The sequence below is a fragment of the Rhinatrema bivittatum genome, chromosome 5 (assembly GCF_901001135.1).
Source record: "Rhinatrema bivittatum chromosome 5, aRhiBiv1.1, whole genome shotgun sequence".
NCBI classification, from domain to species: domain Eukaryota; kingdom Metazoa; phylum Chordata; class Amphibia; order Gymnophiona; family Rhinatrematidae; genus Rhinatrema; species Rhinatrema bivittatum.
Window position 1 is genome coordinate 261,997,843 of NC_042619.1, and position 14,522 is coordinate 262,012,364.

The window sequence follows — 14,522 nt, forward strand, 5'->3', positions numbered from 1 at the left end:
GTCGCACATGCACAAAAGCACGCAAAAATGCTGCGGCGGCCTACCACGTGGCGCGCAGGGAAAAAGCCTAACTGTGGGGCCTAGCCCACCCAGCCCACCAGGTTCCCCAAACCCCAGCGGAAGCAGGAACAAACATCGGAATGACGCACCGAGCACGGAGACTGGAGGAAGTCCTGCAAAACCTACACTGTCTCTGCCTTTTTCCTTTTTTTTATTTTTTAAAACTTACTTGAGCTCAGCTTACTGGCTGAGTACAGAGACAGTCTCTGGCTGACGGGGAAGGGGGCATGTGCCATTACCGCTGAGCTTGGCCTCCTGTATCTGCTGTCTTTAAGCTGTACAATCAGCTAAGACCCCGCTGAGAAAATCAGTTACTGGACCAAGGCACACATCTGAGGGACCACAGCAATCACCTCAGGAATTCTCAACTGGGGGACGGACCATCTGGTATCACCACAGGAGAGTGGGGCTTTTATTATTATCTTTAAATTCTCCTTCCAAAATCTGAAGCAATCCCTATAGGGAGATGCATGTCCATCATCTGCTGGAGATGGAAAATACTGGCAGGCTGATGTTACTGCAGGAGTATATATACTGTGACGTCAGCTTGCTCTGTCTCCATCTGCTAGCAAGGGAGCATAACCCACTGGTCCCGAGTCCATCTTTCTACACGCTAGGAAATAGTAAATTTCTCAAACAAAATTTCTCAGGTACAAATAGAAAAGATTCTGGAATCAACGAGAGCAACTAATTGGCTCTTGATCTTATCTCAACAAAGCTTGTTAAGAAAATAGAATTGGGTCTGATTCAATATTTTATTGTGAATGGGAATTCCAGTCGTGTCCAAGGCATAGTGCCCTCTATACTGAAACAGGCACTAATTTGGTCTATAATAAAGCGCACTAATCTTGACCAAACCAGCCCACAAATTACAATTTCTAATTTACCTTTACTTTCCTAAATTTTGTAAAAATTATAATCGGTTCTTTAAGTTTTTGAATAAGGTTAATGCCCTTCACCTAAGGGAATCAGGGTTTAAGCCAGGTTTTAGTACCAACATGGTTTTGATGGCATTAAACAAAATTAGGGTTAAAGCAGACTCAGGGAAAGATTCTCTTCAGATCCTATTTGATAGGAGTACCGCTTTTGATTCAATAAACCACATTACTTCTGCAGCATCTTCAAGAGTTGGGGCTGGATGGTTTTGTTTTAAAATGATTTTATTCTTATTTAATAAACCAGACTTTTAGAGTTACTTGGCAACACAATTTTTCTACCTTTCACTTGTTATTATATGGGGCTCTCTAGAGCTCAGTTTTAGCTCCAATTTAATTTAATCTTTATCTGGCTCTGATAGCAACTTTAATTCAATGGCTATTTTAGTACTTTTTAGTGGCAATTTTTATGCTGATGTTATTCAGCTTGTGGCCTTTACAGAATCACAAGAAACTTATGATTGATCTGTATTAAATTCTTGTCTGACCACAACTGTATCCTGGCTAAAGGAACATAAATTTAAATTAAATCCTTCTGGATTAGCAAATTGTTCTCAGAGTACTTTTCTGAAACTAATGAGCACTAATAACTACCCTAAAAATGTGGTTACAGCATTGGGAGATTGGTCTTAAATTAGCAAATGAATGACCACATTTTTGCTGTAGTGAAAAGATGTTTCTACTACTTGCGTTTGTTGTGCCAGATACCATGCTTCTTCAATAGGAAGTATTTAGAAACATTAGTTCCTTCTATAATTCTCACTAGATTAGACTATTGAGTGACTGCAACTATTTCAAAATACTGCAGCCAAACTTCTGCTTGTGCTAAGAAATATGATTCCATTTCACTATTGTTATTGGTGATTTCAACTGTGCCACACCTGGGGGGGAGGGGGTGCCATTGTATCCCTTGCCTCAGGTAGCCCCTGCCTGCGAAGGACACAGAACGTTACATGCTGGCAGCCCCCACTCATGAGATGGCCAAACTCCTCCTTTCCCTGCAAAATGCCCATATCTCCTATGCTGAGCTATCTCAGCTGCCTCTGGCTGAAAGTAAGTGCCTCTGCCTGGCTCCTTGTTTAACTTTAACAGGCAGAAAATAAAGATAGAGCAACCGAATGGAGGAAAAAGGTGGAAAGGGGTGGGAGCTGCAGAGAAAAGCCCTGGCTCAGAGGATCTTCTAGAGCTAGCCTTCTATCTCTGCCCCCACCCACAGGATTCACCAAGCCCCCACAGGGACCTGGGAGCAGACTACCCAGAAGCCTGGCCTACAGTTTGCTTGACTTCAGAGAGTTTCTAATAATTGTCTTAGAAATCCAGAAGACAGTGCAAAGGGGCCTAAGCACAGAACTGCCAAAGACACTCCAGCAGATAGGACCAAAGACTGTAACCTGGGAGCTGGAATCCTGCTGTACCTTTCTAGTACATTCCACCATCTGCTGGAGGCAGAGAATACTGGCCTTTGAAGGCACTGTACCATCCTACATACTGGTGATGCCATCACAGGATAAGGTGTATCCTTCTGTCTTCATTTATTAGTAAGGAGTGATAACCTGTGTGTCTGGACTGGAATAGCAAGATAATGGACTTTTGCTCCAGGAACTCATCTAAACTATCATTAAACTCAGCTATACTGTTGTCACCATATTGCCTGACAAATTCCACAGTTCAATTATGTGCAAAATGAAAAAATACTTTCTCTGATTTGTTTTAAACGCGCTATTACCTTCATCTCCTCCTTTCAATCATTGTATATGCCCCCTTTCCCCCCCTCCCATTGCTTTGTATAGTCTTATATAATCTACAGCACTTTGCCTAAATCAAGTTCTCTGTACACTGTTATATTACCCCCTCCAAGTTTCTGCCCCCTGTTCTTTGTACAATGTTTCAAGTTCCTTGTGAATCGATATGATGTACCCATGAATACCGGCATAAAAAAACTTTAAATAAATAAATAAAATCTGTCGACCCCTTAAGTCCTAGTACTATTTGAATGGGTAAATAACCATTCCTTAACTTAAGACACAAACAGAAAAAATTTGTCAAAAGCCAGGTTTGAATGAAAAGTGTCAGTGCTGTTCATTACACTAGTTTTTCACAATTCTCTCCTGGAGGCACACCCAGCCAGTCAGGTTTTCATGAGTGCCATAATGAATATGCATGTAAAAGATTTGCATACTCTGTGTCACCAATGTATGCAAATCTATCTCATGCATATTTACTAAGGTTATCCTGAAAACTATGCTGGTTAGGTGTGCCTCCAGGAGAGGGAAATACTGCATTATACTATACAGGCCTTTTCACTTTCGTCAAAGAGTTTTACTACATTACACTGAAAGAAAAGTAAGAGATACCTGAGAAAAGGTGCTATTTTATGGGAGAGTTTCAGCAGCTGGTCTTACCATAGGGTGGTTGGGTCAGGTTAAGGCATAGCAAGTGGTATGCTTTCGGACAATCCTTTTTGTCACACATGACCAGCTCTCCTCCGTCCCCACATCGGAAGCAGAAGTCCTCGTGCACCTGTTTCTGCTCTGTCTTTACTTTTCGCTTCTTCTGCCGCAGCCGTGCATTCTTTGCCTTCTCTTCAGTGGCTGTAGCACATGCCGTCTGTCAGTTCAAGGGTAGCAGAAAGCCTCGTTAAAAATATATAATCTATTTCAAATGTTTTATAGCCCGCCTATAATGAACCTTCCGAGCTAAGTGGGTTACAACATATACAAATTCATAAACGTCATATAAAACAGCATTAAACATTAAACATTTCCCATTATTGCCTGTTAAATAAAAACTCTGCCTAGAGGCTAAACAAACTGCCAGCATCTTACCTAATTTTGTTATCAACACCTCCATAGCTTCTTTAAAAACAAGGCCTTCTCCTGATTTCTAAAAATCTTTATTTTGTTAATAGCTTGAATTGAAGCAGGTAATGCATTCCACATCACAGGGCCTATGACAGAAAAAGCCCGACTTCTAGAGTCTTTGAAACGTAATACTCTAACAGAAGGGATTTCTATGAGTCCTTTTTCTTGGGAACGTAAAGTCCTAAAAGGAATATAATGCCTCAATAATTGCCTCAAATAAAGGGGACCATCCATTTTATTGCCTTAAAGGCCACTAATAGTAGTTTAAATTGGATACGTTGATAAGGAGGGAGCCAAATCAATTTCCGCAAAATTGGGCTGATGTGATTCCACGGTCGGGTGTGCATAATTAAGCAAGCTGCTACATTCTGCAACACATGCAAAGCTTGAGAGGTTGGAAGGCCAATGAATATTGCTTTGCAATAACCAACTGTCGAAAGTACAAATGACTGTACTAGAATGAGGATGTCATTTTTATCCAAAATGTATCTTACATGGCGCAACATCCGTAATTAAAAAAAAAGTCTGACTTGAGAGTTGCTCGCAGGTGAGGTAAGAAGGTCAAGTATGGGTCAAAAAGGACCTCTGAGTTCTGAATCAATGTCCCCTTTATTATAAAATGGAGGAGTGACCTAGTGGATAGAGCAATGGGGCTGAGAGCAGGAAAGCCAGGGTTCAAATCGTGCTTCTCCCACAGACACTCCCCTATGACCTTTGTACCTGAGACAATAAAGGGATGAAGTGATTTGCCAATCTTATATTGTAAGCCTCCTAGGGCAGGGATCTACCAACTGTACCTGAATTTCTAATTAAAACTAAAATCTAAATCCATTGGTAGGTTCCTTCTAGTACAGGGCAGTGACCCTGAGACAGCCAGAAAGTTGATTAGGTTTTGGGGGAAAGGGAGTTTATAACTATTCTTTTTAAAAGGGGGTTCCCCTCCATTTTACACCCCATTCTACTACAGTTCAGTCATTACAGCAACCTTCCTTTGGTCAGGGGCACGACTACAGCTCGCTTTGAAAGCCGGTGAACATACAGTCCCAAGCCTGGCCATTTATATGGTGCTGTCATTCAATGGCTGGGAATCCTTGCTCCCTGAGGATGTGATCAGAGCTCTGTAACAGTCCCAGCCCCTGCTATTCTGATTAAGAGGGCACAAATCTAAGAGAAATATGGACAGTTTTGATATGGAAGGGATGGAGACAGAGTATCAAGTCATACCTTATAGACCAGAGGACCATACTCATGGGCACTGAGCACTAAAATTTGCATATACATTTTCTTATAATATTAAGATATTAGTTTCTAGACTTTAATCCTTTTTTTTAAAATCTTATTCTTGGTCTCTCATTATGAAGGTACTTGCCACTGACCTTGGGCCGGACTCCCAGAAACCCACTGCAGTTTTCAGCTCCACAGTGGCATTCAGTCCTCCCATTCCCCAAGCAATCCAGATTGTAATTAAACGTTAATTCAGTCCCTTTAAAAAGAAAGCATTTTTCACTAGAGATACGTAGTACACAGCTGCAGCTTACTCAGGTAACAGAATACAGTCTAACCTGCCCAGGGCACATCATTATAATGACAAACACAGGATATGACACTTTATTAATCGCTTGCTAAGATAAAGTAAAATAGCTAATTTCTGTTTTAAAAAAAACGTAATTTACTATTTTCACAAATAACCTTTTTTAACATTGAAAATGTTTAACGCAAGTCATTAAAATTTGGTTTGTGTGTAGCATCGAATAGTCTGAATCACTTCACTGCCACTGACGCACACTGTAATATATAGAACATATAGAAACCTGATGGCAGAAAAAGGAAAATTGGTTCTTACCTGCTAATTTTTGTTCCTGAAATACCACGGATCAGTCCAGACAAGTGGGGTTTATGCATCCCTATCAGCAGATGGAGGCAGAGAACAAAACTCTGAGGCACTGCTATTTAAACGAGATTGCCACCTGCAGTCCCTCAGTATTGTCCTGAACCCAAGCCAAGACAAACCCCAATTAACACATAAAACATGTACCAAACTATGTACACTACTTAACAATCTGAGTATTTTAAATGCCAGCTCCACCATATCCAGAAGTGAGGAAGTCTTTCGACAGATGGGGACAAAAATTATTAGGTAAGAACCAATTTTCCTTTCCTGTTTGTAACCCAGATCAGTCCAGATAAGCGGGATGTACCCAGACCCCTCTATTCTGGGTGGGAACCCAAAAGACCCACACGCAAAACACTCTCCCCAAGCGTTGCCTCCTCTGGGGCCTGCACATCTAAGCGGTAGTTTAGTAAAAGTGTGAAGAGAAGACCACGTCACCGCACGACAAATGTGTGGAGAAAGCAGTTGACACTGGAATGTGCTCTCAACCCCTTTGGCACGACTGGCCCTTACAGATGTAAGCTGAAGCTATCGTCTCTTTTAACCATCGAGCTATAGTGCCCTTGGAAGCCTTATTCCCTTCTTTGCTCCACTGAAAAGGACAAACAGATGATCAGATCTCCGAAAGGCATATGTCACCTTGAGATATCGCAAAAGAATAAGACTCACATCCAATAAGTGAAGATCCCTAGCCATCGGAGTATCGGCTGTCAAATTTGGAAAAGCCGGAAGCTCGACCACCTGATTAAGGTGAAAAGAGGACACTACCTTCGGCAAAAAGGAAGGAACCGTGCGTAAAGAGTCCCATCCTCCCAAAAAGCGCAGGAAAGGGTCCCTACACGACGCTTGCAGCTCAGATATACGCCGAGCAGATAGCCACCAGGAAAACAGTCTTCAGGGTTAAATCCTTCAACGATGGCCCTCCACATTGGCTCAAATGGAGGGCCACACAGTACCCGAAGAACCAAATTCAGATTCCAAGGAGGAAAGATCTTCCGCAGGGGAGGATGCAGATGCTTTGTCCCTTTTACGAAACTAGCCACTTCCGGACGAGATACTAGCAGTCTTCCCTGAATCCAAAGCTGCTACTTGGACCGAAGGGATTTATAGGCCAACCCCTTAGCCAAACCATTCTACAAGAAGGCTAAAATCTGCAGAATGTCCACCTTTAAAGTCTGTACCCTGTTCTGCAAACACCAAGATTCAAAAACTCTCCACACCTGGATATAAGCCATTGAAGTGAAAGGTCTCCTCGCCTGAAGCAAAGTCGCGATCGCAGGCTCCGAATATCTCTTCAAATGGAGTCGTTGCCCTCTCAAAAAACCAAGCTGCTAGATGGAAGTGATCCTTCCGGTCTGAAAATACAGGCCTCTGCTGCAGCAACCCTGAGAGATGAGCCAAGCAAATAAGGCCATCCACTGCCAGATGCAGAAGGTCCACAAACCACGGTGGCCACTCAGATGCCACTAGAATCACTCTGCCCGGATGAAGCTCGATGCACCACAGCACTCGAACTACGAGTGGCCATGGAGGAAACACGTACAGCAACAGATGTGTTGGCCACTATTGAACGAGAGTGTTGATGCCCTCTGATCCGACCTCCCATCTGTGACTGAAAAACCGTTCCATTTTTGCTTTTGCTGGAGTCGCCATGAGGTATATCACTAGTCTGCCCCACCTTGTCTGTAGCAAGGCAAAGGCTTCCACTGACAACTCCCTCTCCCCTGGCTCCAGGCGCTGTCTGCTGAGGAAGTCTGCCTGCACATTGTCCACTCCGGCCACATGAGAAGCAGCTAGTCTCACCAAATGTTTCTCCGCCCACACAAACAGCTCTTCACCTCCAGTGTCACTAGATCAGTGGTTCTCAACCTTTTTTCTATTGGGACACACTTGGCAGATAATGCTTACAGGCATGACACACTGAACACGTGACCACTTTGGGGCTAAATGTAAACGTATACTCTACATCTACAGGAACCCACACCGGCCCCCACCCCCATCCCCAAACAGTGGATGCAGAGCAGAACTAGGATATTTCAAATACAACTTGCAATATAAAAAAGATATTCTGATTCTAGTGCTATCTCAGTAACAGAACGACAAGCTCCCTTACTACCAGGCACATTGTAAAATAGAAAACCTGAAAAAAAAAGCACTCAGCACATGTATAGCAAACCTTTCATACCACTGCAACACTAATTCCAAGAACTCAATAGCAATAGCCCTTCCTATGAAAAGGCAGCGGTGCAGCACCAATGCATGGCCTATTGAGAATGAGAAAACGCAACAAAGAAGACCGATACAAATCCCTACCTACTAGTAAAATACCTCACCTCAGTCACACATGCAGATCTGACCTTCACCAAATACAGAATAAAAGACCATAAATTACAAATGTGGAGACAAAAACTGGAATGGAAACCTCAAAAAGCCACTCTGCATGAAGTCCAAACTGGAAAGCTAGAAACAGAAATTCATAACCTCCTACACTAAGCAAAGTAAAGATAGAAGAAATGCACATTCCCAAAACTGAATATTACGGCTCTTGCACCCCGACACTCCCCTTCCATGCCTGCTTCATCCTTCACTTTTCCAATTATTCTCTTTCAATCATCTGCTTACACTCATATCCCTACCTAGCATTCCTGATTCCCCCCATATCCTCTTCCCTGTGCTGCTTCTCCCTACTGCTTGACTCTCCCTACCTGCCCAGCTACCCCGACCCCCTGTTTCTCACCGCTTCCTGCTCAGCAGCACCCACACTCACCCTCCATGCATGGGTAGAGGGTGGGGGAAAAGAGGTTGGGAATGCTGGGAAGATGAAAGTGGAACGGAGAGGAAGTGTGGGGGGTGCTGAGCAGGAAGTGGTCAGAAACAAGGGATCCAGGTAGCTGATCCTCAGCATCACTCCCAGACTCTGCAAGGGCCTGATGGGACTCTGTCCCATCAGGCCTAGAACAGCAGGAACTGGCAATGTCTCGCTCTGATCTGGGTGAAGGAGGAAACAGTCTTTCATTGGGCCAGAAAGAAGAGAAGGAAGTGAGAGTAGTCTCCCATCAGGCCCAATGTAAGAAGTCAACCAACTCCCACCCGGGCTGATAAGGAGGCAGCCATCTGCTGGCCCTGCGACACACCTCCAGGACCTCGCGACACATCAGTGTGTCCCGACACACCTGTTGAGAACCACTGCACTAGATAACTCTTTGTACTGCCTTGACGATTGATATATGCTACTGTCGTTGCATTGTCCGAGAAAACTCGCATAGACTTGTCCTGAACGAGCGGAAGAAACGCTACCAAGGCCTTGTGCACTGCTCTAGTTTCCAACCAATTGATAGACCAAGTCGCCTTTCTCCAGCGACCACTGGCCCTGGGCTGATTTTCCTTGACAAATTGCTCCCCCCATCCAGAGAGGCTGGCATCCATGGTCACCAGTACCCAGTTGGGTATTTCCACATCCATTCCCTTCTAAAGATTGCGCCGTGACAGCCACCATGAAAGACTGGACTGGCATCCTCTAGCAAAGGAAAGGAAACTGAAATTCCAATAGGATAACAGAGACTCCTGCAGAGGATGCATGTGAGCAAAGGCCCACGGCACCAATTCCAGCTTAGAAGCCTTGGAACCCAGTACCTGCAGGTATTCCCAGACCTTGGGCTCTGACAGGCTCAGTAACTGAAGAACCTGAGTCTGCAGCTTGAGGACTCTCTCCGAAGTCAGAAACACCTAATCCAACCGGGTATCGAAGTGTGCCCCCAGATACTCCAAAGATTGGGTCAGTCTCAGATGACTCTTTGCGAGGTTGGTCACCTAGCCTAATGCCTCTAGAAACTGAAGTACCCGCTGGACTGAGCGACCACACTCCACTTCCGATTTCGCCCGTATCAGCCAATCATCCAGGTACGGGTGCACCAGGATACCTTCCTTCCTGAGTGCTGCCATTACTACCACCATCACCCTTGTGAATGTGCGTGCGCCATTGCCAACCCAAAGGGAAAAGCCTGAAATTGAAAATGTTCTCCCAGAACCATGAACCTCAGAAACATCTGGTGTTCCAATCGAATGGGGATATGAAGATAGGTTTCTGACAAGTCCAATGACGCTAGAAACTCTCCTTTGTGCACCGCTGCTATCACTATGCACAGTGTCTCCATTCGAAAACAAGGCACCTGGAGGGCAGCCATGATCTTCTGCAGATCGAGAATGGACTGAAAGGTCCCCTCTTTCTTTGGCACCACAAAGTACATAAAATACCTGCCCCCTCTCCTGAGGGTAGCACCAGAACAATGATGCGCAGAAGTTATAACCGCTGTAGCATGTCCTCTTCCTTGCACCGGGAGACGCAGCAAGAGACTACAAAGGCATCTGTGAGCAGCCGAGAAAATTCTAAGGTATAACTCTCTCTTATCACCTCCAGGACCCACCGGTCCAACGTTATCCTGGTCCACTCCTCGTAAAACAGAGAGAGCCTCCCTCCAATAGCTTCCAGGGAGGAGCGGATCAACACATCTTCACTGCCCAATTTTGCTTCTGCTCCCTCTTCGAGACACACTGACCCTTAGGGAACTGCACTGATTCCGAAAGGGCTGCTGTCTGCCCGAATTCTGTTTCTGCGATGCCAGTGCAGAGGTCCTGCCTGCCTGAAATCTCCTAGCCTCTCGAAAACGGCTTGTGGCGGAAAGGACTTCCTAGGACCCTTCCTGTCCTCAGGTAATTTAATGCCCTTGAACTCTCCCAACTGCTTCACGAGCTGCTCTAAGTCCTCCCCAAAAAAAAACTTCCCCCCAAAAAAGGGAGGTTTGACAGCTAGGCTTTAGACTATACGTCCGCTGGCACAGGAGCCTTCACCCGCTACTGCCAAGACCATACTCCTGGCGAAAGTCCAAACCATGTCATACAGAGCATCGGTCACATAGGCTACCCCGCCTCTAAATGGGCTGCCTGTACTGCATCAGACGCCGCTCTTGAACATTTTTCATGCGCCTTTTGCACCCAGGACAAACAGGCTCTCTGCATCAGACTTCTGCAGAACGCTGCATGAAGGATCAAAGCAGAAACTTCAAACAGCCACTTGAGCAGAATCTCCAGCTTCCTATCCTGGACATCTTTTATGGCCACTGCTACTGCTACCAGGATGGTCTTCTTTTTGGTAACCGCAGACACGTCTGCATCCACCTTGGGAATTCTCCAGAGCTCCAAGGTCTGTTCCAGCAAGGGATATAGCTTCCCCATAGCCCTCGCAACCTTCAGGCCCACATCGGAAGATTCCCACTACCAACCCACCAACTTCTTTATTTGTTTTGGCAACAGGAAAGCTGTAGGGGGTCCCCATAAACCCTCCAGGAGTGGGTTTACCCCTTCCTTGTCTGAATCTTCCTGGGCAGCCTTAATCCCGAGCTCCTCCAGCATCTGGGGAATCAACAGACCCAGTTCCTCCCTCCGGAACAGCTGGACCACTCGCGGGTCATCCCCTTCCATGATCAGAACCACATCTGGATCCTGAGTGTATGGATCCTGCATTGGGTCCCCCAAAGTATCCAGTGGATTCTGGTCCGGGTCCTGCCTCAGATCTCCTAGGGTACCAACAGGGTTCTTGTCCAGTCCCACCGAACCCCCTTGTAGCTGATCAGGGACATCCATACCATCTGAAGAATCGTCCTCCTCCGGGGCTCGTCAGAGTCCCACCATACGCAGGATCCCTCCTGATTCCACTGGCCCCCTAGTCTTTTTGGCTGTCCAGGACCTCTTTGCCCCTAACTCATTCCTGGCTAAATAAGCCAAATGAAGGAGAAATATAAAACTAGTGGAAAATGACTCCAGGTCCGAGGAGGAAGAGTCCTGATCCACTTCCTCTAGAGCCCGTCCCCTGCCACCAGCAGGGTCCTTTCCCACCGGAAAAAGTGTGGGAGGAGAGTCCCGGGGCTCAGAAATGGCAGCCTGCACATCAGCATGTACTGCCAAAATGGCCACTGGCTCCTCTGACACCCCTCCCCCCCCTCCGGGGCCTCCAGAGCAATCCCAGTTGCTTGCACCTTCTTGCCACCCTCCGGGGGTCTCGCAGAGGCACTGGCCCTCCCCACCCCCCAAGGCACATTCGCGATAAAACACGGCTGCATCAAGGCAAGCTTGTCTCAGATTGAAGCTGCGACAGTTTGCCATGCTGCGTGGGAGCCAGCAAGCCGGAGTGGCTGGGTCTGCACACCCGGTCAGGCCTAAAAATAAACTGTACCGCCGTGATTGCTCCCGCCACTGTCCGGTGCTGAAATTCAGCACTCACCCGGCCCTGACAAAAGCAGGCAATTCGGCCAGCTCCCTTTCGCATGCCTCCCAGCGGGAAATCAAGACTTACCCACTCCTCACTGCTTTTGCCGCTCTCCCTGCTTCAATTCTCTCTTTTTTTTTTTTTTTTTTTTTTTTAAATTAACTTAAAGCGACAGGCCAAAAATAAAAGGGGGAAAGAATTTACTCCCCTGCTTCTAAAGAGCAGATGCTGAGGAGCCAAGCTCACCGAGGAGTGAAGGGCCCAGAGGGGGAAAGGGAATCAGGATCCCTGGCAGAGTCTGAACAGGGATCACTAACCCACCCCGCTCCACCCGAGGGATGGCTCATGATGGAACCTAACACCTCAGGGAGCCGCCTCCTCTTCTTATCCTAAATATATTTTTTCTAAGAACTCCAGACTGCAGGTTTGCACCTCTAACATCTGCTGGAGACAGCGAAATACTGAGAGACTGCAGGTGGCACACTCGGTTAAGTAGCAGTGCCTCAAAGTTTTGTTCTCTGCCTCCATCTGCTGGTAGGGATGCATAAACCCCACTTGTCTGGACTGATCTGGGGTTCGAACAGGAAAGACCATGTGGCCCATCCAGTTTGCTCATCTGTCTAATTAATTTAGCATTATAATTCTCATCACTTCCTTAGATATCCCCTGTATTAATCCCATGCTTTCTTGAATTCAGATACTGTTTTTGTCGCCACCATTTCCAATAGGAGGCTGTACTACTCATCCACTACCCTCTCTGTAAAGAAATATTTCAAGATTACTCCTGAGTCTATCCACTTTCATAAAAACAGAAATGATGGCAGAAAGGGACCAAATGGTCCATTCAATCTGCCCAGCAAGCTTCTTAAGGTAGTAATTGCTAGGGATGTGTATTAGTTTAGAACGAAATTGCCTAATTCGTCCTGGTTCGGGAGACCTGAATCCCGAAACGGATTTTCCCCGAAATTCGGGAAAAATTCATTTTTCGGGTTAGAAAATGGCACGGGTCATCCATTGCTCCTTCCATGCAACAGGGGTCGGCCAATGGTATCGGTGGCCCCTGTCACATGGTAAGGGCAAAGGGCCACCAGCGCCATTTTGATTAGTGGCAGCTGATGGCCCGAGAGGGAGAGATCGCTCCCGGGACCCCGCTGGACCACCAGGGCTTTTAGTAAGTCTTGGGGGGGATCAGGATGGTGGTGGGGGGGGGGGGGGGGATTGTAATTAAGTAAATTTGAAGGGTTGGGATGAGGGGGGGGGGGGTTCGGTTCGAAGAATCTGCCAAAAAAAAAAACCCCGACCCGTAGGAAAACAAATTTTACGACGAAGTGCCCGACTTGAAAGCTTAAAACGAAGCACATCTCTAGTAACTGCCACTCTGTGCAGGTTACTCCCATGTTTCTCTTAAGGATAGTAACTGCCACTCTATGCAGTTATCCTCAAGCCTTATAATAACCCATAAAAATTGCAGTTAGCAACATTTTTTACTGGGCGATGAGCTTTCAACCTCATCACATGATCCCTCGTTCAAGAGCTTCCTTTCCATTGAAAAAGACTCTACACGGGGTGGACTGCAGGAAAATATCAGCCCATGGGGTATTTGATGCCCTCATGCATGTACCCTGTAGTACATGTGTCAACAGCTCCCAAAAACATGCCAAGTTAACTCTAGAACCTGGCAGAATTGAGCCAAAAAAATCTCCAAAATAAATTTCATCCTTCCTAAATAACTAAGAAGTTGAGCACATTCTACAGCAGGGGTCAGCAGAGCTGCAGCCCCTGTTCCATCCATGCAAATTGGTTGGGCCCCCTACACATCTGCTTTTATCTCTTATAGAGATATATCCTGGATTCCCAGTCTGGCTCTTGAACCAATTGCAAGTGATGACACTGCCAGCCATTGTCAGACACACACTCAATCACAATCAGATTTTTAAATTGCAGAAACTCTTGGCACATACACACTGACATAAACAAAGACACATACTCTTTCTCAGACACAAAGACAGCCCCGCACACAGAGTGTGTCTCTGTGTCAGAGAGAAAGATACCCACACACACACTCTCTCTCTCTCACACAGACAAAGTGTGTATGGGTGTGGATCTCTCTCTTAATCTCTCTAACACAGTCACACAAACACGATCTCTGACAAACTACTGTTGTGCTGCTGCTTATGTACTCACACAGTGTTTGCCCCTAGTCCAGCACTGCTGCATCATGGTATAAAATTCTTGCTTGCTGCGGGCCCTTCTCCATTCTGCAGCAGCCCCCCTCCCTTTCCCAATTTCATTCTCTAGGACAGTGGTCCCCAACCCTGTCCTGAGAGCTCACCAGCCAATCGGGTTTTCAGGATATCCACAATGAATTTGCATGAGAGAAAATTTGCATGCAGTGCTTCCATAACATGCAAATTTTCTCTCATGCATATTCATTGTGGATATCCTGAAAACCCGACTGGCTGGTGGACCCCCAGGACAGGGTTGAGGACCACTGCTCTAGGAGACTTGCTGGT

At 46.0% G+C, this 14,522-nt stretch overlaps 1 protein-coding gene across 4 annotated transcripts in view; it reads right to left on the reverse strand.

Moving 5' to 3' along the window:
• NSD3 (nuclear receptor binding SET domain protein 3) overlaps positions 1–14,522 on the reverse strand; it is a 502,906-nt gene that overhangs the window by 21,843 nt on the left and 466,541 nt on the right. For all 4 annotated transcript variants that reach the window (XM_029603933.1, XM_029603930.1, XM_029603931.1 and 1 more), the window contains 2 exons: positions 5,233–5,339; positions 3,398–3,602 (listed from right to left, as the gene is read on the reverse strand). In XM_029603933.1, the coding sequence (XP_029459793.1) occupies positions 3,398–3,602; positions 5,233–5,339 (312 nt within the window). The remainder of the gene's footprint in view (positions 1–3,397; positions 3,603–5,232; positions 5,340–14,522) is intronic.